Source organism: Hirundo rustica, chromosome 13 (genome assembly GCF_015227805.2).
Source record: "Hirundo rustica isolate bHirRus1 chromosome 13, bHirRus1.pri.v3, whole genome shotgun sequence".
NCBI lineage: Eukaryota > Metazoa > Chordata > Aves > Passeriformes > Hirundinidae > Hirundo > Hirundo rustica.
In genome coordinates, this window is record NC_053462.1 from 3,160,884 (window position 1) to 3,188,850 (window position 27,967).

Consider the following 27,967-nt stretch of genomic DNA (forward strand, 5'->3'; position numbering starts at 1 on the left):
GCGTTCCCGGAGGGAAGGGGAGGGAAGGGGAGGGTGTCGGGCGGTGCGGCGCCGTTTCCCGCCCCCCGCGGAAGATGGCGGCGCCCAGCGGGCTCCTGGCCTGGTGCGTCCAACACCTGCGCGGGGACTTCGGGCTGGACGTGGGCGAGGAGGTGGTGAGGTGAGCGCGGTCGGGGCCGGGCGGGGCCCTCCCGCCCTCTGGCAGGGGCTCCTCGATCCAGCACGGAGGAAACAGGGTGTGTCAGAGCAGCTGTCGGGAATCTGTACCCGGGGTTGTCGCTCGGGTGGAGATTTGGGGAGGGCAAGTGGCGGTGGGGGCGATGTGGGGGTCACAGAATTACGGGTTGCTCTTAGCTGGGAGGGATCTTAAATGTCATATCGTTCTACCTCCTGCTGTGGTCTTACCACGGTCTGCACAGAAACCTGATCCGAAAAGGAAGAATAAATAACAGACCTGTGCGATGAGACCACTGGATCAGACCTCGGAACATCCGTCCCTGACCCATTTTACCCACCCCATAGGTACATATTGTCAATCACAAGCGAGGATGAGATCCGGGAGTACGTTGTTGACCTGGTGCAGGGCACGGACGGGAAGAAGGGCTGGTTTGTGGAAGAACTGCTGAGCAGGTGGAGGAAATCCGCCCAGCCGCCCTCCGAACCTTTCCCAGCGTATCGGAAAAAGGACGGTGAGTGGTGCAGAGCAGAAAACCCTCAGATAAACGTGGTTATTGTGGTTACAAACTATTCAATGCCGTGAATCCCTGTGTGGACAGTTTAAAGCCTATTTTCGGTCATGAAGCAGAATCCAGGGGCATCTTTCTCCTGCTGGCACTTACCCAGCCTCTCTCTGTGCTTGCTCACACTTCCAGAGGCTTTGGAGGTGCTGCGGGCTGGGGACCAAGGGAAGAAGGGGAAGCGCAAAGGGCGGAACAGGCAGGAGACGCTGGCGTATGCCGAGCCCAGTGCTCACGGGGAGGAGGTGAAAACCCCGCTGGACCTGGCCAAGGTGAGTGTGGGGTATGTGCCAGGGAGGCTGGAGGTCACTGGAAAGGCTTGGAGCCTGGAGCCTGGGTGTCAGACACTGGTAAAGGTGTGATTGGAACGTGGAAATGAGTGTCTGGGACATGACGGACTCGGATGCTCAGGTGGGCGCTGCTGAGGCCGCACCTCAAATCCTGGGGTCAGTTTTGGGCCCCTCACAAGAAAGACAGAGATGCTGGAGCAGGTCCAGAGGAGGGAGCAGAGCTGGGGAAGGGGCCGGAGCACCAGGAGTGGCTGAGGGGGCTCAGCCTGGAGAAAAGGAGGCTCAGGGGAGACCCTCTGGCTCTGCACAACTCCCTGACAGGAGGGGGCGGCCAGGTGGGGTTTGACATCCCAAAACAAGGGACAAGAAGAGAGGAAACGGCCTCAAGCTATGCCAGGGGAGGTTTAGATTGGATATTAGGGAAAAAAAATTCATGGAAACAGTGGTCAGCTCTTGGAATTCACTATCTAAGTGGAGGAGTGATCATCCCTGGAGGGATTCAAAAAATGTGTGGATGTGGCACTTGGGGAGGGAGGAAGGGAGAGAGGAAGGAGAGAAGGGAAGAAGGAAGAGGGAGAAGGAGTGAGGGGAAGAGAGAGGAAAGGAGGGAGAGTTAATGATGGGTCTCTGTGATCTTGGAGTGCTCTTCCAACCTAACCATTTCCATGTTTCTATGATATCCAGGCTGGGGAGAAAGGTTGTGTCTGTTTGTGTCTATAACTGGGAGTAAAATAATCATCAGGTAGCAAATATGCCAGCAGGGATTTTTCTTCCCCAGAAAGCCTGAGAGGAGAGAGCAGGTGAAGGAGGTTGAGGCTGTAATTAGGAATAAAAGGGATTTCTTTAAATCAGATGTGAGGGTGGGGAATTTAAGCCACCAAGTGGTTAGAACATCTTTTCCTGCTGTACTTACACTATCTCAGTCACACAGATTAATACTTTAATTAGCAACTGAAATACTTCAGAAAGAAACTAGAATAAGAGCATAGAAACACTAAAACCCAAGAAATGCTGCTGTTCCTGAGTAAGGATTATTTAGAAGTCATGTTTTTAAATGGAACTTTTAGGAGCAGGGAGGCTGCAAGGGCTGAAAATGTTTGTAAAAGTATTTATAGGATAAAACACAACATTTTTTAACTGGTGGGCTAAAAGTGGACAGTGATGTTCCATTTCCTTGTAGTTACCTTCTAACTTAATTAACATTAAAAAAACATGTGAGAAAGATCTGCCAAAGTCACTTAATCTTGTTTTGGGTTTTTTTTCATGGTGCCAAGTGTTCAAATCTGGCAGTGGCACTAAAACCAGTTGGGCTTTACCAGAGGGACTGGAAATGGCTGCATCTGCTTGTCACTAAAGCAGATTGAAACTCAGAGGTGGATCACAAAATCACTGAGGCCAGATCATAAAGGAGGAGCAGAATTTATTTTACAGCTCAGTACTTGAACCCTCCTGCGTGGAACACCTCCTCTGAGGTGGCTGTGCCAGGTGGGACTTGGGGGAGGTGACATGGCTGTGGATGCCACCACCAGCCGTGTCTGGGGACAGGCACGCACAGGGTGCACAGCTACAAACACAGGGTCCAAATAGTCCTTGGAAATGAACTTGGGAGTAGCTGAGCTGCAGTTTGGAGCTGTTAAACAGGCGTGGGGTGTGCGGAGCACAGAAAGCAGCGCTCGCTGCCCAAATCCCAACAGCTCCAGCTGGCATGGGTGGCAGTCTTCAAGTGCATCCTGGTGTCCTTGCTTTGTCTGGATTCCTTGGAGCTTTTCTGGCAGGCCTGAGCTTGTCTTTCCGCTCAATCTGGGGTCTGGTCCAAGTTTCATTCCAGTGAGGCAGAATAACACTTGTCTGAGCCTCCCGGCCTGCCCAGGGGTCAGTGCTCGCTCTCTGCTGCCAGTGCTGCGCTGACAGCACAGTTTGTTTGTTTGTTTGTTTGTTTTTTCCCTCCCAGGCCCAGGAGAACAGCAGCGGTGTCAGCAGCAGTAGCATTTCCTCTAAGAAGAAGCCCAAGTACGTCAGCCTGTACACAAGGGAGGGGCAGGACAGGCTGGCCGTGCTCATCCCAGGCCGCCACGCCTGCGAGTGCCTGGGCCAGAAGCACAAGCTCATCAACAACTGCCTGGAGTGCGGGCGCATTGTCTGTGAGCAGGAGGGCTCTGGGCCCTGCCTGTTCTGCGGGGCCCTGGTGAGTAACCAGGGAGTTACTGCCCGTCCTGGAACTGGAGAAGTTGGCTGAATTAGCCCTTTAGATGGAAGTTCCTCTTGCAGAGTTCTAAAGCAGGGAAGGATAGAACCCGTTAGGAGGTTTTCCCCATAATTTACATGGCTTTGGAGCTTGTCCGGTTTCTGCCGGTCTCCTGTGTGTCGCACCAGCGTCCAAAATCTCTGCAAGGCTTCAGCCCCGTCCCAGGCACAGCCCTGGTCACCTTGTCAGGAGCAGTGTCTTGCTTTTCCTTCAACTCTTGCACAGTATGGATCCTTTGGGATACCTGTTAACACCCAGATTCAGTCCAGAGGGCACCTTTTGGAGAAAGGGGACAAGTTATTGATGGCAGAGGAAATTCTTCTTCATGTGAGAGGAAAGTATTAGTTGGGTAGAGCAAAATGTTTTAAAGCAAATTGGTTGCTATTTTGAAAGAACAGTTTAACTCCCAGTGGCCAAGAAGGAGAGAAAAACTCCGAGTTAAGGGTTGTGGTTCTGCCTGGGATGGTTCTGAGCTCATCTCTTGCCCTTTGAGCTCAGTCAGCAACATGTCCACCCACAGAACAGGGAGAGACCAAACTCTACATTTCTCGTTTAATAAAGAACAAGCTTCCAGGGTTCTCCCCATGTCAGTGGGGAAGAGAAGGAGGTGTGGATTGTCACTGCCACTTTAAACAGCCTGAGCTGTTGTTGTCCAGGGCTCTGAAACCGCTCAAGCTGTGACATCCTTCCCATGTGATGTCCTTCCCAAACTTTCATTTCCTTCTTTTCCTCAGGTGTGCACTAAAGAAGAGCAGGACATTCTTCAGCGGGACTCCAACAAGAGCCAGAAGCTGCTGAAGAAGCTGATGGCAGGTCAGTAGCTATTCCATGCCTGGGGCAGAATGAATCCAGACTGTTTGTGTGCATTGTTTCCTTCAGACTTCACTGAGCCACTCGCCCTTTGTTTGTGGTAGGCATTAGAGGGATGGGTTAGAAGTTGGTTCCTTGGATCCTCCTGCAAGCTCTAGGGAGCATTCCTGGGCTTCAGCAGAGGTGACAGTGGCGAGTGTCAAATGGCAGCGTGTGGTGTCCTTTCCCTGAGGCCCCAGGGCTGCTCGTTCAGCATTCCAGAATCAATCACATGAACTGGATCGTTGTAGCAGTCCTTGAAAATTAGGATAAGTCTCCTGTGGTTTTGTGTGCTGTGGAAGATGAAGTGCTGCTGTCTGATTTGCTGGGCTCAGAGAGGTGGTGGTTAATGTTTTCTAATGTCTCTTCTTGTCTCACACTTACCTTGGGAGCTAAAAATAGGAACAGAGCCAAGGAAAGCAAGAGGAAATACTGCCCAGTGTCCCAGCGAAGACCTGTGCATTGTGGGGGTGTTTGTCTGAGTTTAGCAGAACTGCAGCCAAGGTCATGGTGGTCTTGGTAGGAAAATACACTTTGCTGAAGAACTGGGGAAATATTTACTCCAGATCTGGGCTTCTGCTTAGAGCTGTGGAGATAGCAGGAGGATGGTTGTCCTTGAGAGCACCTACCAGTCTGTTCTGTCCTTCCAGTACAGATGCTGGAGTACTTCAGGATCCCTTTTCTTTCCTGTTTTAGCTCTTTTCCCACTTGCCCCTGCCAGCTCTTGTTTTGTTATCTGTGGAGGTGAAAAGCTGGAATGTGGTTTGCTGTTTGTCTTGGGAGTAAAAATTGTGTATCAGCAACCAGGGGGAAATACAGGCAATCATTTCCCTGAAATGAAGGCATTTCCCAGTGTGGTGAAATGTACTGTTTTGTTCCATTATGGCTTGGGTTAAACCTTTTGTGGGGTTTTTTTGTTTGTTCTCTGTTGGTTGGTTGGGTTTGGGTCCCTTGCCAGGAGGGATAAGAAGGAAGAGCATTTGCTGGGAATAGATTTCTCCATCTCTTGAAACAGCTGCTTTGGGGGATCTGGTGTGGTGTGTCAGGATATTGTTTGTGGGAGGCACAAACAGCAGCAGAAGTCTCTGTGTCCCAGGATCTGTCCTGGGCAAGAGGCTCTTTGTGGGGATAACACCATGTGGGAAAGGTTTGGCTTTTAGGAGGGGACTCCTAAAAATGCTGGGGTTGTTGCTGAAAAAGAGAAGCCTCCCGACCTTAGAGCCTCTCCTGGTGCCTGAAGGGGCTTATGAAAAGGAGAGAAAGGGACTACTTAAATGGGAAGATAGCGATAGGACAAGAAGGAATGATTTTAAACTAAAAGACAAGAAATTTAGATTGGATATTGGGAAGAAATCCTTCTCTGTGAGGGTGGTGAGGCTCTGGCACAGGTTTCCCAAAGAACCTGTGGCTGTCCTATCCCTGGAAGTGTTCCAGGCCAGGTTGGATGGGGCTTGGAGCACCCTGGGATAGTGGAGGGTGTCTTTGGTGTTCCATCATGGCAAGGATTGGAATGAGACGAGCTTTAAGGTCCTTTTCAACCCAAACCATTCCATGATTCTACGGTCTGAGGCCTGTTGTTGGTGATGGGAGGAATTTTGACTGCCTGAATTGTTAGGGAAGGGTGAAGGAGATCCGTAGAGACCAAGAGCTTCTCCCTGAACTCTACCCAGACTTTATTACTGTGATATTTAAGTCATTCCTGCTCTTTGGAGGAAGGAGTCTGTGAAATGGGCTTGAGGGAAAATTGTTGCTTCAACCTCCCCAGAAAGATGCTGGTCTTACTGCAAAGCTGTACTTTGAGCTCCTGGCATGGCATTTAGTTTAGGGGGCATTTCTGCAGCCTGGCCTGTCCAAATGGCTTTAACACACTGACTGCTCAGCTGTGGTTTGTTTCATGTCTCAGGAGCTGAAAGTTCAGGGACTTTGGATGCCATAAGCAAAGACTTGCTGCCTCACCAGGAAGCGAGACTCAAATCAGGCCTGGAGATGGCTGTGAAGCACAAAGACAAGCTGCTGGAATTTGACAGGACAAGGTAAGATACTAGGTGGGAGACTGTCATGGATAGCATAGATGACCTGGCAGGTGAGGTGCCTTTAGCAGAAACATCGGGAATTCCTTCTAAGATCCAGACTGCAGCCACATTTGGTGGGACAGGAGTGAGCCTCTGGAACGGATCCCATTTGGGTGTCCTTGCTTTTTGTCCCTGACAGTCCAGCTCTCCAGAGGGATGGGAAAGGAGCAGTTTGGAGGGTGGGTTTGAGGCTCTGCCGTGCACTGTGCTCATCTCCTGCTGTGGGCATTGCTTTCCCAGCGTGCGTCGCACCCAGGTCATTGATGACGAGTCGGATTACTTTGCCACAGACTCCAACCAGTGGCTCTCCAAGCAGGAGAGGGAAGCGCTCCAGAAGAGGGAGCAGGAGCTGCGGGAGCTGCGCCATGCCTCTCGGCTTGCCAAGAAAATCACCATCGACTTCGCTGGCAGGCAGATCTTGGAGGAAGACAGCAGCATGGCTGAGTACCACAGCAAGTGAGTGAGGGCTGGCAGCGTGCCCGAGAGCAAGGAGGTGCAAATCCTTATGGAGAGTGGTCTGACACGCCTGCTAAAGCTGCCTGGGAAGGAGGTGTTGCAGAAGGCCTGTCTCAACAGAACCAATTCAGCTCCAATTCACACCGAGCTGAGTTTCTGCACTAGAGAGCGGTGACTGCTCAAATTGGAAATCAGATCGAGCGAGGAAGTAATTTACATGGGGGGAATGGGGCAAAAAATGCTTTGAGTCAGAGCGTGTGGGGAGAAGGGAGATGTTCCCAGGGGAAGCAGGGAATGTTCATCCCTCTCATTTGTGCTTGCAGACTGGATGAGACCATTAAGGCCATGAGCTGTGGTGCGCTGAGCGAACCAGCCAGGAGTCCTGGGGCAGAGATGACACCAAACTCTGGGGTTTTGGTGAATCCCCGTCTCCTCCAGCCTGCTCCTTTGGTCAGTGGGGCTTCAGTGTTTTTTTTCCAGAGCAATGACTAATTTTGGGAGAGTTGAGGTTGAGAATTGTCAGTTCCAGCACGTCTGTAGAACCCCAAAAGATCACAGGATGGTTTGAGCTGAAAGGGACTTTAAAGACAGTCTCAGTCCATCCCCTGCCATAGGCAGAGACGCCTTTCACTAGACCAGGTTGCCCTGTCCAACCTGGCCAAGAGCACTTTCAGAGATGGGTTGACTTCTCTAGACAACCTGTTTCAGCATCTCACAACTCTCACAGTAAAGATTTTCTCCCTGATATCCAATCTAAGCCTGCTCTCTGCCAGTGGGAAGTCATTTCCTCTTGTTTCTCAGCCCCTCTTTCCTCCCGCGTCCCTCGCTGGCCATCTCAGTTTGGGATAGAGAAGGTTTGACAATGCCCTGCTCCTGGTGGGTTGGTTTACTGGAGTTTTAGCATCCCACCTCCTTTTCAGGAATGCAGAAGAGGTTCTGAGAGTCAGCCTAAAGCCACGTCACCCTTTCAGCTCTATTTTATGAAGCCTTTTCTGCCATATTCCCATTTTCCAAAGAGCATAAGAGTAATGAAGAAAAACTTCAAATAGGATTTGCACTTGATGCACATTACTCCTGGAGCGGTGCTAACCTTTATCCTGTGTCTTTTGAACACTCTCAAGTGGGTGGATCAAACCGGTTTGCTCCCGCAAAGGAAAACCGTTCATTCCACGGAGGCTGGAAGTGAGTGTGGCTTGGAGAGGAGCAGGCTGCGGATTCAGGACCGAGAGCTGCAGGAGATCTCGGATGATGGTTGGTGCCTCAGCCTGCACCAGCCTTGGGCTTCCTTGCTCGTGAGAGGAATCAAAAGGTGAAGGTATCCCAGGCAGCTCCTGCTCCACAGGGGGGTTGGGAAGTTGTTTCTCCGAGGATCTCTGTGAACCCGCTGGCTCTGTGCAATGACTGATGCCTGTGATCGCTCCAGGTGTGGAAGCTGTGCTTCCTCTTCCAGTGGGTTGATGGGTTGAGGAGCTGGAGAATCTTTTTTTTGGGACAGTACCTAACCCGTAAGGGACAGGTTTCTTTGCAGTGGGTGAATGTAGAGAGAGGTCGAGATTTCACTGCTATAGTTGGAGCATTCCTGTGTGGAATTTGAAAAGCAAATAAGGTAATCACTTGAAATATGTCCTTCTGGGTTTTTGTTCAGCATAAAGAAGGCAACAGTGGCACCAGGCTTTGTTTAAAAGAAACCCAACCCTTGTCACTACCTTACCCCCCTGGGCTAGGAGCTGGGTTACAAAAAGAAGCTGCTACTGTTAATAGTGAACAAAGAATCTTCTTTAGCCTTTTTTTCCCTTCACCACATTTCTCATTTTGGAGACCGAAGTTTTTTTACTTCCCAAGCTAAAGATGCTGTAAATCTTAATGTGCATGGATTCTTCATCCAGGTGTTCTGGGGGTGCTCCAGCCACTCTGGTACAGCTGCAGAATTCCAGGATCTCCAGGCAACTGTTCCATGCAGAGACCTAGTCCCTTATTGCTCCCTTGGTTGTTCCCTGTGACTTTGGGAGCTTGTAAGGGACTTCTGTGAGCAGATTGTCCTGCATATGTGTTCTGCTGGCCCTGCTGGGGATTGATGTCCTCTGAAGCCTTGAGGACATGCTCTGCTTTATTTGTGACATTATTTTTTTGCCCATCTCAGCTTTTCTTTGTGGTCCTGACATGTTGCTTGACTGGGGATAATCAGGGCAAAGTTTAGCAGCAGGAATTGACTATGTTAGGATAAAAAATCTGTCTATGTGGGTGATTTCTGCTGAAATTTTAGTCCTACATTTTCCTCTGTTCTTTAGGGTGGAGGGCAGGACCTGGTACACATCTCATCGAGGGAGGTTATGGATTGCAGCTACTGCCAAAAGGCCTTCCTCTCAGGAAATCTCTGAACTGGAGGCCACCTACAGAATGCTGCTCCAGAAAGGTGAACTCCTCTCCTTGGTTCTTGGAGTGATTTGGTACACTGAGCCACCTAATGAGCAATATCCAAAATCCCTCTCTGCTGAGGAGGGAAAGCTATATATAAAATTAAATTTCCTAGCCCTAGTCCTTCATGGGAAAGATCCTGACCTGGAAAAGGCACAAAAAAAGTGTTTAAATTGCTGTAGGTGTTCTTGTGCCTCAAAAAGTAGAGATGCCTAGAGGAGAGGGAAGGGCACTTGGGGGTTGGAAGACCCCAGCTGTGTGTGGGAATATGAGCTCCCTGAAGAGATGTCTCTTTTGCTGCAGTTGTGGAATTTCCAAGTGATTATCCTTCAGGATGCCTCCTAGGCTGTGTGGATGTGGCTGATTGTTTATCACAGGAGCAGTTTCAGGAGCAGGTGAGTACAGAAATGAACGTTTCCAAGCTTGCATTAACCAGTGAATTTTTAAGCTGGTGGAACTTGCCTCTGGAGAAGACATTGAGTGGAAATTTTAGATTGTGTTGAGGAGGCACAAGTTATTGCAGGGATTTATGTGGCAGAGGACATGAGGGGGCCTGGCAGCTCAGGACAGCATGGAAACATGGACATCTCTGCTGCAGTGCTGGTGCTGTGCTGTGGGACCCTGTCCCTGCCCTGTCGTGGCAGCAGCACTGAGACTGCCCCGCTGTAGGAGAGAGTGGCTTGGCCTGTGTGCAGCTGCTGGACCTGCCTGGTGCTTCTTACAGGAGCTGGAGGTCACAGTGGCCCCTGGTGATGTCACACTGGCCTAGCTGGTGAGCGCTGTGCCCTCTTTGGGGCACGGAGTGACCTGGAGACAGAGCCATGGAAGGAGGTGAGCTCTTTCCCACCAGGGAGGATGGACAGGAGAGCCACAGGACTACCTGTAGTGAAGCAAGGTTGCAATCAGGAGTCTTTTGAGAAATCTCAACCCATAAAAGTCCACGGGTGATGCTGATGTGTGTCCAGATGTGCTGAGAGCATTGGCAGGTGGCCTTGTGAGGCCGCTCTTAGCTTGGGATGGTTTGGAAAGCAGGAGAGGACTCTTTGTAACTGTCACACCCGTGGTTAGAAAGGGAAGGAAGGATGATCTGGACACTTCAGGCCAGCCAGCTTCACCTTGGTCTCTGGGAATCTCGTAGAGAGATTGCTTTTGGAAGCCAGTTCTGGGTGCATGGAGGAAGAGAACATTAGGAATAGCCAGCGTGGATTTACCTAAGAATAAACTCATGCTTGACTAACCTGATGACTTCTTGGATCCAGTAGATGCAGTGGAGAGTATCTGTTGACCTGCTGTCCTGGAGTAGGCACGAATCCCAGTGGAGTCATAACCAGTAGAAGTATTATTCCTCTTTGTATTGGTTAAACCACATCTGGAATACTTGGGTCACCGTAAAATTGTTGATAAACTGGAGCAAATCCCATGGAGACCACAAGGGTGGTTAGAGGCTGGAGCCCTGTGAGGAGAGGCAGGAGACAGAGAGATCTTCCACTTCCTGCGAGGAGATTACTGGGAGACAGCTGGGCTCTGTGCTGGCTTACATGGCAGGAGGGTCATGAATTGAAAGGGGAGGGAGGGTTCAATGTGGCTTAAGAAAACAAATTACTGTAAGGATGGCCCAGCAGTGAGGCAGGCATTGCCCAAGGGGTTGGACAGTCTTCATCTAGGAAGATTTTCAAGACCCAAAAGGACAAAGCCGTGAGCAACCTCACCTGAATTCAGTGTTGTCTCTGCTTTGGTTGGGAGGTTGGACTAGAGACCTTCTGAGACCTGAGTTTGATGCTGTGACTGATTCCATGGCCAAAATCTGGAGCAGGAGCTTTCCTTGTGTTTTATGGACTTACAAAACCTGCACTGCTGTTCCTGATTCCATTTCATCCCTGTTCACTCCACTGTTCCTTGCGCACATCAGGTTTGGTCAGGTGGGAATCACCAAACCATGTAGGGCTTGACAGTGGACCATGACCATCTTGTGAGGTGGAACAGATGGGTTCCCTGGGAAGGAATCCACCAGGATGTTCTTTCTGTGAAGAGCTGGAGAGGCAGCAGGGCTTGGGGCTGTTTTTCAGGAAGTGCTCCTCTGGCTTCCCCAAACCCTGTGAGGTTTTTACATGGGAGCGATGCCTGGAAAGGCAGGGAGTGTATTTCTGGTGAAGCTGTGTCTCTTAATCACAAGAGGAAGGCCGAGAAGTTAGAGTATGAGCAGCAGAGGGAGCTTTGGGATTGGAATACCATGAATCCTACAGGAGTATTTGGCTTTGTATGGGAACAAGCCTTTGGCGAGAGAGAGGAAGAGACACCGAGGCCTGTGTAGGGAATTTCTTTTGTAGTATCCACTAATTCGCAGTTTGGGCTTAAGTGGAGATGCTTGTCTATCTCCTGCTGTCTGCAACAGTGGTGGAAAATAGATCTTGATCTCTTACAAGTACTTTTCTATTTGTCACAATCCCTCCTCTTCCTTTGTAGATGTGTTCTTCAGGCATTGGTAGAATGGCTGTGACCGCATCTCCAGTCTAGGAATTGTGCTGTAGGTAACTAGCTTTAATCTTCCCGTGGAGGACCTTCACAATTAGCCACATTTTCTGGAAATCCCTCCCAGCTTGTGGGCACTGCTTGGCTGCAGAGGCACTGGAGGCAGAGCAGTGTATTCCAGGAGCACCATTATCCAACCTGTTAATGGCAGCTTTCCCTTTCTCCTCAATGCTCTGGCATTTTCTGGGTTGCATTTCTAGCTTTTTGCTGCTCCTGTATTGCAAACTACTTATAATTCCTAATTTCCTGTCTTTTTTTGGTGATTTTGTCTGTTTGTCCCAGGATTCCTTTAAGCAGCGGTAATTTCCCTCGCTTGTGAGCTAAAATCCAGAGATGTGAACCTTTCTGCAGTTGCTTTCTGAGGAAATGTCTGGGGTTTTTGAGCTCTCAGGAGCAGCAAGTGCATCTGAAAGAAGCTGAGCTGAATTTAATTGCAGATGTCAGCAAGATGACAAAGTGTGCCGCACCAGCTCCGAAATCTGAGTTGGGTCTCGCCGGCAGTAAGAAATTCCTGTTGCTCACGTGGGTGTTTCAGCCCAGGTTCATCAGCAGCATCAGCACTGTGATCCAGCCCCTTCCCTGTGTGCACAGATCCCTTGCAGCTCAGGGAGAAAGGAACATGAGGCTTTTTCACCACTTAGGGCGTGCAGAAACATTGGGTGTTTTCACGGAACGTGTGAGCAGGCGAGGGGAGGTGATGCAGAGCAGAGACCTCTTGGGAACTGAGCTCTTCGTGGAGCTTTTCCAGGCGCTGTGCTTTGACTCACACCTCTCCTCCTCACCACCTCCCGTTTGAGGCTCCTGCATGTTCCAGAAGAAATCATTTCACAAGTGCAGGGCGAACCTCGCTTGCAGGTTATACCAACCTCCCGAGGATGAAATAGTTCCTGGCTTGCTCATGGTGTTTTGATGGTGATCCAGTGTTTTTTGGCAGCCACAGAAGCTTGGTTTGACTCCTGTGACTATTTGTTGCCATAGGCAAGGGAGACTTTCTGGTCTTAGGGCTGTTTTTCTTCGTCCTGGGGGTGTTCAGCCTGGAGACAAGAAAGGCTCTGAGGAGGCCTTAGAGTCCCTTCCAGTGCCTAAAGGGGCTCCAGGAGAGCTGGAGCGGGGCTTGGGACAAGGAGTGCTAGGACATGGGGAAATGGCTTCCCACTGCCAGTGGGCTGGGTTAGATGGAATACTGGGAAGGAATTCTTCCCTGTGAGCGTGGGGACGCCCTGGCACAGGTTTCCCAGAGCAGCTGTGGCTGCCCCATCCCTGGAGCTGTTCCAGGCCAGGTTGGACAAGGCTTGAAGCAAGCTGGGATAGTGGAGGGTGTCCCCACCCATAGCAGGGGGTGGAATGAGAAGAGCTTTTAGGTCCTTTCCAGTTTAATCCAGGCTGTGATTCCATGGTTTTGTGGCCTGTCCCCGCTGTGACTTTCACATTACCTCTCAGCCCTTTCACTGCTGTCACCCACTCCCTGTTTAGCACTGTCTGCAGATTTAATTTCCCTGCTGTTTGCATCCTCTCTCGGGTTGCTAATGAAGATGTTGTGGCACCCCGCTGGTATTTTTCTATCATTATCCTCATTTAAATTTTGTTTTTTTTACACTTGTGCTCAAAAAACCAAAATTAAGCAACGCTGCCCCAGCAGAGTCAGACCCACTCCCTGCCAGAGCTCTTGCATTATGCCCAGGGAGGGGTTTTTTATCTACATTTTTACTGCACATGTAAGCCTGGTCTTTCATCACCACTGAGAGGGGGCGGTCCTGCTTTCCCCTGCCCTACCTGCGGCGTATGAGGCCCGACTGACGTTGTTGAGACGGTTTGCAGATCCTGAGGACGTGTGGGAAGTGATGATGGAACAGGATCTGGAGTGCTGGAGCTGGCAGGGAGCAGAGGAAAAGTAGAGATGTCCTTGGGATTAGGATCAGTGGCACGTCAGGTACCCTAATCCCAATTACGCTGCCTGTTGCGTGAACTAGTTAAATCTGCTCCTCTGCGTCTCTTCCCCACGTGGAAAATAAAGCAATTCTTCCAGTCAGAGGTTATTTACACCACATCTTACTGCTCAGAGCTGTGATCTTTGACTTGAAGCTGCTCTGGCAGCAGCAGTTGTGTTCAGGTGGGAGGGTCCAGCCCGGGTGTCCAGCGTCACTTGCTCTGTTCGCAGGGAGCTGCAGCAGGAGCTGCTTCCTGCGCTCAGCCCTGGTTGCCTGGTGCCTGGAGATCCCTCTGAAATCGCAGGATTTCCAGTTGAGCTTTGCACATCTTGCCCCTCCTCAGAGTACATTCTGGGCTCATTTCCTTCTCTTCCTGGCAGCAACCCAAAACTCCCTGCTCAAGACCAGAATGATTCCTTTGTTACGCTTTTCAGCTAGAGGTGACCTGGAAACTTTTTTCCCCCTTGGAGATCCAAGCGTTCACTACGGCTTTTCCTTGCTCCGGGGCTGACGTCACTGACACCTCGAGCAGAGCAAGGAGCTGCCCTTGTTTTCCTGCACGAGGTGTCAGTGACTTCAGCAGCTCCCACTTGGGATCTGTGGGATGGGGCAGGCAGGGCTTGGCACGGGGCTAAAGCCAGCAGGGAAGTGTTTACATTGATGCCATTTCCATGTGCTCTGAAGTCCATGTTCATTTTGCTAATGACTTTGATCTGAGAGACTACTGAACTGGAAAAATAGCGTTTCCTGCTGCTGTTTTGGTGGTTGATTGGTGTGTTTGGCTTATTCTGAGGGCAGACACACGCCGATACCTGGATGGAGCTATTACACTAGGCTGAAATACTGGCTAATTATGTTTGATGGGAGTTAAGTGTTTATTTTTCATTTCTAGGTGATCACTTAGTGTCCTAAATCTGCACAGGGGAACACGTAAAAGCTGTTTTTGTGCCGCAAGATTGCAACTATCATTTAAATAGGCATCGGCTTTCCCACTCAGGAAATTTGGGTTTAAACTCTTGGCCTCCTCTTTCCTCCCTGGTGAAAAGAGCAACAACAACAAAAAAGAGACTCGGGTGCCCAGTGTACAGAACTTGGTTTAGATTCTCAAAGAGGAGTGAAGAAGGGTAGAGACTTTCTATATTTAGACTCCAGAAGGTGCCTGTTTAGATTGTCTCCAAATAAAGGAGCAATAGCCCTCTGGGAATATTTTCCTGAGGAGTTAATGGGAGGGAGGAACACAAACATAGACATTGATGTATATTTCTAAGAAGAGTATAAATGCATAGAGACTTTTTATGAGGACCTGGTCCCTGAGGGAAACGTTTCCTAGTGCAGGCTCCGAGTGAGACAAATGCCTGTTTGTATGGTGCTGTGGCTGTCCTGGCGCCTTCCTTGCCTCCACCACCGGGATATTTGCCTTCTCATTCCTCAGGCACCTCTCCCAGTGAAGGATTTTTAGCTAGGTCAGATATCCTTCCTTCTGGAGCAGTCTAGGTGGCTGTTAATGATTGCAACCCACGAAAGGCCTTTGAACTTTACAAGGCCCTGCATTCTCCTGAGCTGAATTTGTCTTTTCTATGTAGCCAGATGCCAGATCCAGTGGTGTCAGGCATTAGGCTGGCTCACAGGGTGATGCATCTCTTTAATTCAGGTTCTCACCCCACAAAATCCCCTGATTTGTGGTTCTGGGAGCAGAGCAGGAATGCAGCTGGTTCGGATTAGAGACTGTAAGAGATGGGGGAGTTTTTCCATATGGGAAGTGCTTTGGTTTTCATCAGAGGCTGTTCTGAGGCTCCAGCTGCCTTGCATAAGCCAGCAGGTTTGCTCAGGCCACTGCTCAGGCTGTTAAGATGAAGGAGAGATTGTCACTTGATGATGATTAATTTAGGAATGCATTAGCATGCCAAAGAAATCGAATGATAGAGGCCTGCTTGCCCTCTCCTCTGGTTTCCTAGACCCAAGGGAGAAAGTGAAGCCAAGGCTGAAGCATATGACTTAATTAATGATGACTGTGGACTTTGCCTCTGCTACCATTTCAGCAAACTACTCATGAGCTGGCAGGGCCTCTTCCCTCTCTCAGATAGGGTCACTGATACTTGCTGCCTTCTCAGTGTTTGGTTTTTATTTAATCCTGAAACTGCGGGTTAGATAAAACTGACCTGGAACCCCAGGTCAGGTGCCTTACTGCCTTCCCATCCAGGCTGAGCCGTGACCACCCTTTCCGTGGTGACCCCAAATCATGTGTCAGCTGCAAAATGCAACCCCCACAGTACATGTAGGGTGCCCAAGGACTCTGCTTGCTTAAGCTTTTGTTGGTGTGTCACTGATTTCCTAACCCTGAACAGACCGGTCGCTCCAATGCGTTTCCTGGTCCTGTGAGAGATCCTATCCCATTTGAGGGGTTGAATCAATCCTGGGAGCAGGTGCCAGCATCATCCCTCCTTGGGGAGCAGCAGCATGGGGCACAGTGGGGAGAGGCAGCTGCCTGAGTGAGCCAGGGCAGGGACACAGCTGCACAGGGCCGCCTTCCCAGCGTTCAGGTTTTCTGGCTTGTGTGTCCTACCCTTGTGCTTCCCGGCTCTGATTATGAAAGGACTTTGTGAAGCTGCTTGAAGTGTGACTGTATCTAGCCAGGTGCAGCTCCATGAGGTACCCTGGTTCTCCTCATCTCCTCCTCCTCCTCATCGCTTTTCCCTTCTCCTCGCCGAGTCTGTCCGGTGGTGCGGGCGATGGGGCCGCCTTGGAGCTGAGCTTCGCCCTGCCCCTGCTGTCCCTTGGCACAGGGGGATGAAAACAGCCCTTTCAGCCTAATACCTTCCCAAATGCTATTCCAAGTCCACCCAGTTTCTCCTGAACTGGTTGTCCTGGCGAGTGTTCTCCTGGGCTGGGATGTGTGCCGCAGGAGGGTGTTGGTGGCTGCAGGTCCTGCGATGCCGGTTCAGGGAGAGCTGGGGTCTGCAGCGGCTGCTGCTGGCACTGCTGCCTCCTCTGGGTCTCCCCCAGACTGGAGCCCTGGCAGACTGCTCGGAGTGCACCAGCACAAGTTTGGCTTTTAAATCTACATTTCAAAGTCCTGTTATTACTTACTATGTTTTAATTGCTTCCCCTGCCATTCAAATCAAAGTACAGCCTGTAGTGTAGAAACACCTCGACGAGAGCCGGGCTCTGGGCTGGAGGCGGAGAACACCCACTGGATGGATCCGCCCGGCCAGGGAAGGAACCCGCCGTGATCCCAGCCTGCTGTGCCTGGATCTGGTCGCATACCAGCCAGGCGTGCGAGGGGCAGAGCGGCCCAGGGCTGCCAGGCATTGTGGTGAGAAGAAGGGGAAAGGAAGGCAGGCTCACAAAATTCCTTGTGCATCCTGGTGCAGGGAGCATGTGCCAGCACATGAGCTGCCAGCAGCAGCTGTAAGTGCTCAGGAACAGCAGGGAGGATGTTGACTGCAACAATGCATCAAGGCTGCGGTTTGTAGCCTCAATAGTCAGGCAGTTAACTTTTTTCTCTCTTTTTTTTTTTTTTTTTTAACAAAGACATTTTGATTGCCAAATCCATAACCATTAGCAGCTGTGGTTTCGAGCTGTTCCTTCCTCACACGTTGCAGTCTAGACCTGACAGGCTTTCAAACAAAAGTTTGGCTGATGGCTTTTGTTTGGATTTCTTTGTGATCCTACTTTTTTCCTTCTTTTCGTGTTCTGTCAATTTGAATTGAACATCGGCGTGCATCCCTTCGCTAGCACAGCCTCTGCGGAGCAGCTCTGCTGCATCTCTGAGCTCTTCCACAGCCAAGGACAGTTTGTAATGTTCTTTGGGTGGATGTTCTGGATGTTTCCGCCTCGAGCTAGGAGATTTGGCATTTCTAGAAACTTGGATCTGCTTTAGGGTTTCTGTTTAGGAAAATGTTACATTTCTCATGGGCCAGAGGCTGGTTGGCCCATGACCTTAAAAGATGGTGCTTGAGAACGTGCTTAGAGTTGGAAGTGTGATGCAAGACACTGTCATGAGGGTGACAAAACTCGGAGTGAAGCGCTTGGTGCTCAGCAAGCATTTTTTAGGACCGGAGGGCTGAGTCAGGAGGTGACACAGCGGTGGTAAACCTGGAACTGCTGTTTGCAAATGGGTGTCACCTTGGGGTGAACATGGCCTGGAGCACTCAGCGTGAAGGCTGTACTGGGAAAATTGGCTGGATAATTCCCTAAAGGGACTGTTCTTGTGAAGAGACGATGGAGACCACTGCTGTCAGAACAACAGACAGGGGACTGATGCTCCTAAACCACTCTCCCTGGAAAAGCGACAGGCCAAATGTGGCTTGGGCACAGCGGCACCCACATCCAGTTAAGCATTATCTCTTATATTTGATGACTCTGTTTCTCCTGGATTCACGTGTTCGTGGTGCGGGCATTGCTGCAAGTGCCCTTATTTGGCCGCAGCACCCCCATCACTCCCAAAAAAGCTGCCCATTTTCTTTTCCCTCTTGCAAACCACTGAAGAAACATTTTCAAGCTGGATGGTGAGCAATTTCTCTCCGGAGAGGAGAAGAAAATGGCTGGTTAGTAGTTAATTACCTGTTACGCGTCTCTGACAGCGATGAAGCTTATGAGGCATGAAAGAAGAGCGGATCTGCCTCTCCCACAAATCACCAAGAAAACAGGGTGAAGGAAGTTGGGCTCCCAGGGGATCCCTTGCATCCCGCTTGTCTTTTTGCACGTGGCCAAGGGGTGTCTCCAACACCCAGGAAGAGCCCAGTGTGTGTTTCTGCCTGCTGGGGGGAGCTGATTTATTGCCACTGCTAGATCCAGCAGTCCCGCTCTTTCAGAGGAGATGCTGCCTCCACCAGGATGATTTTTTCCCCTTTGAATGCGTTTTATGGTGAACTCTCTTGCCAACACGTGGGGTCTGCTTGCTTTTATTCTTTCCAGACAGTGTTGCTTTCCAGTGCCGCCTCTTTTATTCCAAAGCTCTTGGAGAGCAGCAGGGAAATGAAGGCTGGAGCGGGTGTACTGGCCCGGTGCTGCCTGGCAGGGCGAGCCGTGTTTTCCCTGTTGTTCACTGAAGAGCCACGCCAGGAAAATGATTCACCCCTTTCCATCATGAACCTTGCAGAGCATCTCAAGCACCTCCTTGCTGCTGGTGCCCCCGGCAGCTGTAAGATGGAGAGAGTGGCAGTGACCAGGGGAAGGACCACAGGTTCCAGCGTGCAATTCTCCGCCACGCTCCGGCTAACCGGGATGTGCGCTCCGTGGCAAGGAAAGCAGAGGAGAGCTCGGGCCACATTGCGGGGCTCCGTAGGCTGGCGTGTGTGAAACGGGGACTGTTCCCACCCCTTTGTGTCCTGAGGCCTTAATGAGAGCGAGAATGCTCCTGGAGGGTTGCTAAAGAAGCTGCCGGGAGCGCTCGGGCTTTGTGCTGTGCAGAGCTGCTGCTCCACGCACGCGGTGCCTTTGTTCCTGCCTCGGATGCACCGGAGCAGAGCTCATCTTGTTAGTGATGGTTTGGCTTCCCCCCAGGACATTTTCCTTCTGCTCTTTCCATTCCCCTGCCTTCGGGTCACGGCGGTTGGGTTCGAGCCAGTGCAGCTTACTGGGGAGGGGTGCAGCAATGGAGGGGTTTTTGATGGCCTTTCTCCGTGGTTTTTTTTTCTCCTGTGGAGCTGGAATCAGAATGAGCAAAGGGTCCCAAATGCTGCATTGGTACCAGTGATGCTGGGTGAGCCTGCATGGCCCCAGCATGCTGCTGCAGGCTTTACCTAAATCAGGAAAAAAAAAAAAAAAAAAAAAAAAAAAAAAAAAGTAAAAGGTTGGGGTGGGGGGAAAATATAGCAGGATTTTTTTTTTTTTCTCAGATGTCAGAGAAGGTGGGTTTGTGTCTCTGCTGGCTCCGAGCTGGCTCGTCCCCTCCTTTGCTCTTTTGCTGTGGGCTGTGGAGCGGGAGGCTGGCAGCCCTGCTGCTATTCCTGGTGGTGACAAGCTGGTGATGGGAGACGAGGGATGGTGAAAACAAAGTGTAGGGAACATTCATTAGCAATTATCCCTGCTTGCAGCTTGAGCTGGGTGGCTGTTGGGGACATCTGATAGCTACTTAATACAAGTTCAAAGCGCTGGCTCTGGCATGAGGGTGAGTCTGGTGGCCGGTTTCTGGAGGAGCCTAGCGCTCAGCTCCCTTTTCCAGCTTCGTTTAACCTCGAGCTCTTTCTGTAGGGTGTTAAGCTGCCTTGAGATCTGCTTTTCTCTTCCCTCCCACCTAATCTCCACACAGCTGGGATCTCCCAGACCTGTTAGCAGCAAACTGAAGCCCCAGCTGGAGAGGTGGGACGAGCAGGGGGGGCAGTGGTTGTGTGGAGGCCGTGTGTAGAGCACGTCTGTGGGGTGTTGGTGCGAAGCAGTGGGCGGAGCAGCTCTTGGTGAGCCACATGGGCTCTTTGCAGCCCACGGAGCCCACTGGCCTCCCACCTGCCTTGTTGCCAGCCGACTGCGAGGTGGCAGAAGGTCTGAAAGGAGGCTGAAGCATTTTTTTCACACTGTAGTTGCATTGCATAACCCTTCTCTTTCGAGCTTCCCTGGTCACCTGCAGGATTGGAGAAGGGTAGGTTTGCTCCTTCTTGAGGGACAGTCTGGTCTCTGGACTGTGTTTGCTGTAGCCACTTTCTAAATGCCAAATTCCTTCCAGGCAGAGGCAGTGTAAAGCCTGGAGTACCAGCACTTATCTTATTAACACCCCCAACATAAGAAAGGTGAGTGCTGTTGCATTTAAGGGGGGACATCCCCCATCAGACTCCTGGCTGAGTTTGATTCTTGGTCTCTGGAAGAGAGGGAGCATGGTTTCCCTCCGAATTGACCTTTTATTTGAAAAACTGCTATTGGAGATTGTCTTTACTGGGGATCACAGAGTCCCAGACTGGTTGGAGTTGGGAGTGACCTTAAAGTTCATCTCGTTTTATCCCCTGCCATGGGATGAAACATGCCTTCCGCTAGACCAGGGTGCTCCAAGCCCTGAGCAATCTGAGCAATATGAGAGGATATGCTCTGTCCTCTCCCTCTGCCACACCACCTCTGGGTTTGGGGCTTTTATTCCGAGCTCAGGTTTACTGAAGTGATGATGGGCTGCCTGTGGGATAGAGTAGTTGGGAATAAATTTTTTCTCTGTCTCCTGAACTTCCTGCGTTGCAGACAATAGAGTGGCTCGACTGACCTTCCACAGCAGAAACAGTGAGAAATTAGGTTTTGGTACTTAAATTTGGGCAGCTTTGGACAGTGTAACGGAGGCAGACCTGTTTGGTGTCTTGGTGGCAGCATCTCCACTGAGAGTGGAGCTTCCAAATTTCTGTGGGATGAACGGAAGGCGCTGGGGGGACGATGGGAGCTGGGCTCTTGGCTTGGCTCAGCGTCTTGTGGGAGCTCAGCCTCATCTTCCTGACCTGGGAGCATCCTGACTCTAGGAAGAGGAAAGAGTTAATGGCTCTTTCTTGGCTCCAGCCTGCAGGAATATTCTGGATTTTTGTTCACCAGGATGAGGTAAGAGGTTTCTGGGGTAGGTACAATAGGAAGCCTTAAATGTAGCAGATGAGGGGCTCTTTTCCTGCCTCCTGGGAGTGAGATGCCAGAGGAAGGATCAGAGCTTTTTAAAAGGAAGGACACAAAGGGATTTGGCTCACAGACAGAAATGCACCCTGGGAGCAAAGATGAAAGGCTGTCGTGTGGAAGCAGGAATTCAAGTCACAGTTGTGGCATCCACCTTGGCCTTGAGATCGGATTGAGTGGGAACTGTTGGAGCTGAAGGCTTGATCCAGGTTTTGAATGAATGCTGTCAGTGGAGAAACCAGCCAGCTATTGCTTTCGCTGCTGATGCCTGTTTGGAAGATGTTGCTGGGATGGGACTGTAAAAGGTGTGAGGGGAGTATGGTGGTGTCCAGGTCCACCTGGGAGATGATGGCTGAGGGGATTTGGGAAGCAGGAGCTGTATTCCAGCAGCAGGACCTCTGCAACACATCCATCCTGGCTGCCTCTCGTGGCTGAAGGAGCCGTGGGCTGAACCGGGTGTAGCGGAGCAGGAAAGGATCCCCTCAGCAGCCAGGTTTGGGTAACTTTTGGTCCTCCAGCCTTGGAGGATCTCGGTCCTTTGGCTTGTCCTCAGGTCTTCCAGCCATGGAGGTGCCACCGATCACCTGGGCGATGCCAAGAGCGACAAAGCAGTGCCAGCATTTCACACTCTCCAGGCATTGGCCGGGGATATTCACATTGGCTCTTCCTAACCTTCCAAGATCCTCCTTCCCTGCAGATGGGAAATGAAAATCCTTGGCATGGGCATGGAACAGTGGAAGCAAGTCAAGTAAGGTGACTCAGCCAAAAGAGAACAGAGAGGAAGAAACCTGTCCAAGCCTGGGTCGGTGCAGCAGGGCATCGGCGCAGGATGCGGATCAGTGCGGCTCCTCCCCAGCACGGAGCTGCATGGAGCAGCTGACTGCTTGTACCTCTCTCTTACTGCTTGTACCTCTCTCTTACTGTTTGTACCTCTCTCTTACTCAGTGCACAGCTCTTACATGCTGCTGTAAAATGAGAGGGCTTGGAAACGCTTCCCCTGGCTGATCCAATCCCAGCGTTGGGCTTCTGTAAATCTCCCTGAATTGCTGGCGACGCTGCCAAACCCTGCTGCAGTGTGGGGAGAGCGGGTCGCTCCCTGCTTCCCTCACCGTGCCCAGCTGTTCCAGGGCAAATCCAAACTCATTTTGGCAGGTCGGTGAGAGCTTTTCAAACACTCAGCCTAGGAGTCATTTGTTAGTAACAAATGGGGGATTTGCCAGGACACGCAGCTCCATCTGGTCTGGCATCCTGTCCCCTCCAGCAGCCTTGATGGATCTGCTCGAGGAAGGCAGGGGAGCAGGAAGAAAAAGAAGGCAGTTTTCCCATGGAAGGAAAACCACTTCCGCAGTCTGTTTGAGCAGGGTTTCCTGGGCTGGAGCATCCTCATGGCATGCGCTGGTCTCAGTGCCTGTCAGCACCAGCTCTGCAGCTCATGGACAATCTGAAGTGAGAGCTGAGGTATACATTTTTTATGACTGTTTTGCATTTCACCTCCGAATGCCAGAGAGGCTGAGCTGCAGTCAGCCAGGATCTTGGTGTGCTTCCTGCATGGAGTGTTTTTTTTCTCCTTTTACCCCACATGATTAAAGAGAGAAACAATTTTAGAGGTCTTTTTCCAACCTAAATGCTTCTATGATTCTATAACCTGTTTATTCTCTTCCTATAAAATTCCCCATGTCTTCAGTGTGGTAAAATCCCTCCACTGACTCTGTGAATGGAGCCAGCCCTGAGCTGCCCTCTCTGAGCCATCACCTTGGTATGTAGCAGGTGTGTTGCTCACCCTTTATATGCAAGTGAATATCAAGGAATGCGTGTCCCACAGCAGGACAGTGCACACTCTCCAAATCTCAGATCCTTGTGTCTGGGGTTGAGCATTGTGGGGAACATTTGGGGATATATCTGTCGCTGGGACAGTTGGTGGTGCCCACCCTTCTGGTGGTCATTTCAGGCTGGGTTTGGCAGGTTGTTTTGGTCGAGGTGCTGGTGTGCTGTCCATGACCAGTTAGGTATTAGTGAGAATACTCACATTCCTGGTCATCTGCATCCGGGGATGCATCAGGCTGAAAATCTGTCCCTTGCTTGTCTCAGTGAACAGGTGGGCTGGTGATGGCAGGGCCTTGACCACCTCCCTCTCAACATCCCAGGGTTCTGATCAGCCTAAATCAAGTGTGAAACCACAGGAGTAGCACAGATCAGTGCTAAAGGGGGCTGGAAGGGGTTTGGGAGCACCCAGGGTGAGCAGATCCAAAGAGGCAGCGAGCTCCAGCAGAGGTGCAGTGGGAAGAGCCTGAGCAAGGGGCTTGCGGAATGTGACCCAAGCCTGGACTTGTTTCGGGGTTTTTTCATTAAAAGTTCTTGAAGTGGTTTGGTCTGAGCTGCTACAGCCTCCGTATATAACCCATGTCTTGGCTAAGATGTCTCTGTTCTTCCCCGCTGAGCTCTTTCTGCGCCCGTGCAGCCGTCCTGACTCCGCTCTCTGTGTCTCTCTGTGTTTCACAGTATCCGCACCTGAGCCAGGAGTCTGGGTCTCCATTTGTCTTTATCTGCACTAATCCCCAGGAGATGGTTCTGAAATTTCCCATCAAAGGAAAACACAAAATCTGTAAGTAGTAAAGTTTCCCCAGATGCCCCCCCAGCCCTCAGAGTCGGATCCCGTCGCCACCCCAGCTTGCCGTTGCCAGATGAGTTCCCAACCTTTGCTGTCTGCTCTTTGATCTGAAGGTGTTTGTTAAATGGCTCAAATACATCTGTAATATTTTTTTGTCTTCGGTTCCCCTTTCCCCAGATGTTGCTTCCTTCCAAATACATACTTCTTCCTGCCTCTGCAAACACTCAGGGAGTCAAAGAGCAGTCGTGTCGGTGGCTGATCTGCCGCCGGCATTAGCCTGGGACAGGAGAGGAGTCAGCAATTTCCAGGCAGATCCAGGCAACCTCCGTGTCCTGTAGTTCCAAATCCCGCTCTTGCCCCTGAGGACAGCGAGGCCTTGAACAGCAAGAGCTGTGGGGCCAGATGGATGTTCCCCATCTGCAGGCCGGTGGGATGGGATGTCCTGGCAGAGCGCGCGGGGAAGCGCCGCAGCGTCTGTCCGCACTCGGCTTGCCAGCGTCGTTAGTCCCTTTTACGAGCCACCAGCCCCTCCGCAGGCTGCCAGTTATTCCTGCCCGCTGCTATAAAAAGGATGGAGGAGGGATGCGGCAGCTGGGGAGCCCGCAGTCAGCTCTGTCCTTATTAGCAGCCTCCCCTCCTCGCAGCCCGGGGAAGGCACCGCACGTGCTTGCAGAGGATGTGAAAAATTAATTTGACGGGCTAAAAGCAGCAGAAGCAGGAAGAGTCTTGGCTGTTTATTCAGCAGAGCTGACAACTGGGCGATCTCCATCTTTTCCACATGAGTCCTTGGGCTAGTACCTGGGGCTCAGGAGTGCTGGGATTTCACAGGACTGGTTAATAAGGGCTTTTTGAAGCACAGCAGAGAGTTATTTTTGTTGGCTTTGAGCGTTTTTTCCCCTCTCTGCTCAGGGAAGCACCTTTTTTTCCCACAGCTGGGTGTTAGGATGTCCTGCAAAACCATGTGGTTTCTTCCTTGCCTTTTTGAGCAGCAGCTGGGAGGTGCATTCAGCCAGTGGAGACCATTGCTTGGAGACCTGCAAGTGCTCAAATCTTGCTTGTGGTCCTCCCCCTAGATGGGTTATTCCGAGTGCCAATGAGCGGGCAGGAGTTATTTAGGATGCAAATCTTGGCTGTGGGGGAACAGCCTTGTGGCCCTTGCATGCTGGTGCAGCCACTGCATCCTTTTTTTCCCCTAGTTTTAACCTCTCCTTTGCTCCTGCCAGGCTCTTGTGCTCCTTCACTCCCACCTCTGCCTCTGTCTGGCCACGGGTGGGAGAGGGTGAAGCTGCTATGCGTCTCCTGTGCGTCTGCCTCGCCGGGTGCAGGTGCTGCCAGTCCCCTCCCCATCTGTCACATCATCTCCTTTGTGTTGTGACACTTTCCTGCTTGGAGAGGGATCAGTCTAACAGCCTGGAAGGAAGCCGGCTGTGCTGGCGGCTGCCTGTGCTCCCACTCCCACTGCTGGCCCTGCCTTCCCTGCCCTCCATCCCAATAGGAGCTGTCACAGGAGCAGCGCAGTGGGGCTGTGGAGCTGCGTGTTCACCTCCCGGAAGGGACGTGGTCCGTCTGGGTGATATTTATGACAGCCGAGGGAAGGAGCAGGGAAGCCTTTGACCTTTCATCAAGGCAAGGCGCTGTTTTAATAGAAGCTGGCATCTCATCCCAGGCAGTCAGGAGCTTAATTCTCCCAGCTGGAAGCAGAGCAGAGGGAAGGTGCCAGCTCACATCCCCACCTGGGCTTGCTGGCTGCTCTGGTCTCCTTGAAACCTGGCTCAAACCATGACAAAATGCCAGTTTGTCCTGTTGGGAAGCCAAGCCAGAGCAGTTTTCCTTGCCAGATAACAGCATGGACCTCGCCACAGTGACATCCGGATGCTTCTCTGTCGCAAATTACTTGTTTCTAACAGCCTGGGGATGTGAAAAAAAACCTAACATGGCTCAATTTTTGCTGCCAGGGTCATTGTTTTTGTGGGAGGGATGGGCATATTGTTGCATCTGGAAGCACAGCTCTCCCCAAATACACCCCCGTGTAGTTTTAGCACATGAGGACAAAGCTTGTTGGCCTTTCTCATTGGAGATTTCCTTGAATCCAGGCAAAGCTACCCTCAGGCATCACTTAGAAACCTCCCTCCACCAGCCAGCAGCTGGAAGAGTGCAGAGCAGAGGACGTGGTGTGAGACGAGAGGCCTTGACCCATTGAGCAGAAAGTGCAAGGCACCCTGGGGCTTTGCCTTATTTTTAGCCTTTTCTTAAAAGTTACCTGTGTTTTCCAGCTGGAAGAGCAGAGGAGCCTCCCAATGTTTTTGGGGTCCAGGATTAGCAAGCAGGCACATGAAATATAGCAGTCCTGGTGGCAGTGGGTGGTGTTGGGGGTCCAGAGATGGAGAGAATGTGAACTTGCTGCATTTCTCCTGCCAAAACCGCCTCTGGGGTGGGGACAGGGTGATCTGACACACTGCTGCTGGATGGGCTGGCTCAGCCTGCTTGGGTGCCAGTGACTGGAAACAATAATTGCAAGGAGGGGGCCTCTTCCTCATCCTTAGGTGGGGGAAGTCTTCTCTGGGGGTGGGGCAAGGGGATGGAGGATCTCCCAGAACATCTTCCAAGCCATGTTTCAGTTTGTGGATCTGTGGCGTGGTGATCTGCAAACCATCTTTGTTGAACTGGAATTGAGAAGTTTTCTTGGTTTGAAGAGAAGGTGATGGTCACTGGCTGGTCAGGAACCATTTTCTCTGGAGGAGCACCTGCTTTTTATGGCACATGGACATTTACCAGCAGATTTTGGAGCGGTGGCCAAAGTAGAACTTTGGAGCCTGGTGCATCTTGCCCTGTCTGCTCTCAGCTACAAAGACAGGACGAGGCTGGCATTTAGAGGATGGGGAGGTGCAGGGGAGCAGCAGGAAGGCAAGTCCTGGAAGGATGTGGCATTAGAGGACCAGTGTTGGCTGCTGGCAGAGCCTCTCTGGGAGCTGGGAGAGCAGGGGCATCCTTGCATTTTTACAAACAGGAAGAAGAGGACCAGGACTCTCCTCTGAGGGAGCACATCAGTATGCCTGGCTTCTGGCTTCTTCAGCAGGACTTGCCCAAAATCCCATGTTCTGGTGTCCTGCTCCTCCCCCAGGTGGGAAAGCAGAGCTGGCAGTGGAGCCCCCAAGGGCTGTGAAGGACAAGGAGAATGCAGTGTTTTCTCCAGGTCCCCCTGGAGCTGCTGGCTGAGGTTTTCTCCGGTGGCAAAAGCAGCAGATGGCCTTGGAGACCACCAACCTGGCGCGTGACAACGTGGAGCAGGCGTCCCTGTCACACTGGGTGCCCACTGCACCATCATCCCACGCTGAGGGTTTGTTGTCCCCAGTCCTGCCGTTTGCTGCACCGTGGTGAAACACGTCCCTGGCAGGTTGCGAGAAGTGCCCCATCTCCGAGCGTATCGATTCGCGTCCTGCGGGCAGGCGCAGGGATCAGTTTCTCCCCTGGTAGCGGCAGGCGAGTGCTGGATGTTAATTTACTCTTCTCCTCGCCGAATTTCCCCCTCTCCGGGTCTCTTGGCCGCGTCGGACACGCTTGCCCCTGGCTCCCCGGTGTCGCGCCTGCGGAGGGAGGCCGCGGCGGCTGGAAACGCCTGGCTCCTCAAGCAGGATAATTGGATGTGACAGGAACACACTAACTAGGAGACCTCGCTGCCTCCAGCTCATTTGCATTGCAAATAGCATTTAAAAATAAAGAGTGATGAGGGTTTGTTGTGTTTTTCTTTTTCCTTTAATCCCCTCTTTACAGGGAAGCTGGATGCAAAGATCCACCAGGGAGCAAAGAAGGGGTTAATGAAGCAGAAAGCCGTGGGGTGAGCGCCGGGGAGCAGCACTGGTTCCCATGAAGCACCCAACTGCCCCTGAAGGATGCCAGGATGGTCTTCAACTCTGGAAAGCAGGTGCAAGATGGATCCCTGACCCTAGATTGTTTCTAGGTATTGCTTAATCTCTTGTATTAAAAGTATTAAAAGAGACATGTTTTCACCAAGACCTGGCCCAACAGCCCTGTGCTTCCAGGGAGGTCCTGCGCTGCAGACAAGGGTGGGTGGGAGATGGAGCTTGACAGGATGTGGTTCAACAATCACGGGCAGCCCCGGGAGCAGCGGGCCCCAGAATGGGCACGGGGAGCTCTCCAGCAGCAGGCAGCCCAGCCCCATCCTGGTTTTGGCAGGATCTCTCTCTCCAAAAAGTGCCTTGAAGTATTTCTGGCTTTATGGAGTCAGACACATGGAGGAGAAGG

General features: G+C 51.5%; 1 protein-coding gene across 1 annotated transcript; it reads left to right on the top strand.

Annotated features, from left to right (window-relative positions):
• Positions 1 to 22: 22 nt before the first annotated feature.
• TRIP4 (thyroid hormone receptor interactor 4) lies at positions 23 to 27,715 on the top strand. Its single transcript, XM_040077144.1, has 13 exons — positions 23 to 160; positions 523 to 689; positions 873 to 1,009; positions 2,979 to 3,212; positions 4,007 to 4,085; positions 6,025 to 6,154; positions 6,434 to 6,649; positions 6,973 to 7,099; positions 7,771 to 7,958; positions 8,938 to 9,062; positions 9,368 to 9,459; positions 23,596 to 23,698; positions 27,476 to 27,715. Exons 1-13 carry the CDS (start codon positions 75 to 77, stop codon positions 27,541 to 27,543), a joined length of 1,752 nt encoding a protein of 583 aa, XP_039933078.1. The 5' UTR covers positions 23 to 74; the 3' UTR covers positions 27,544 to 27,715.
• Positions 27,716 to 27,967: the final 252 nt, after the last annotated feature.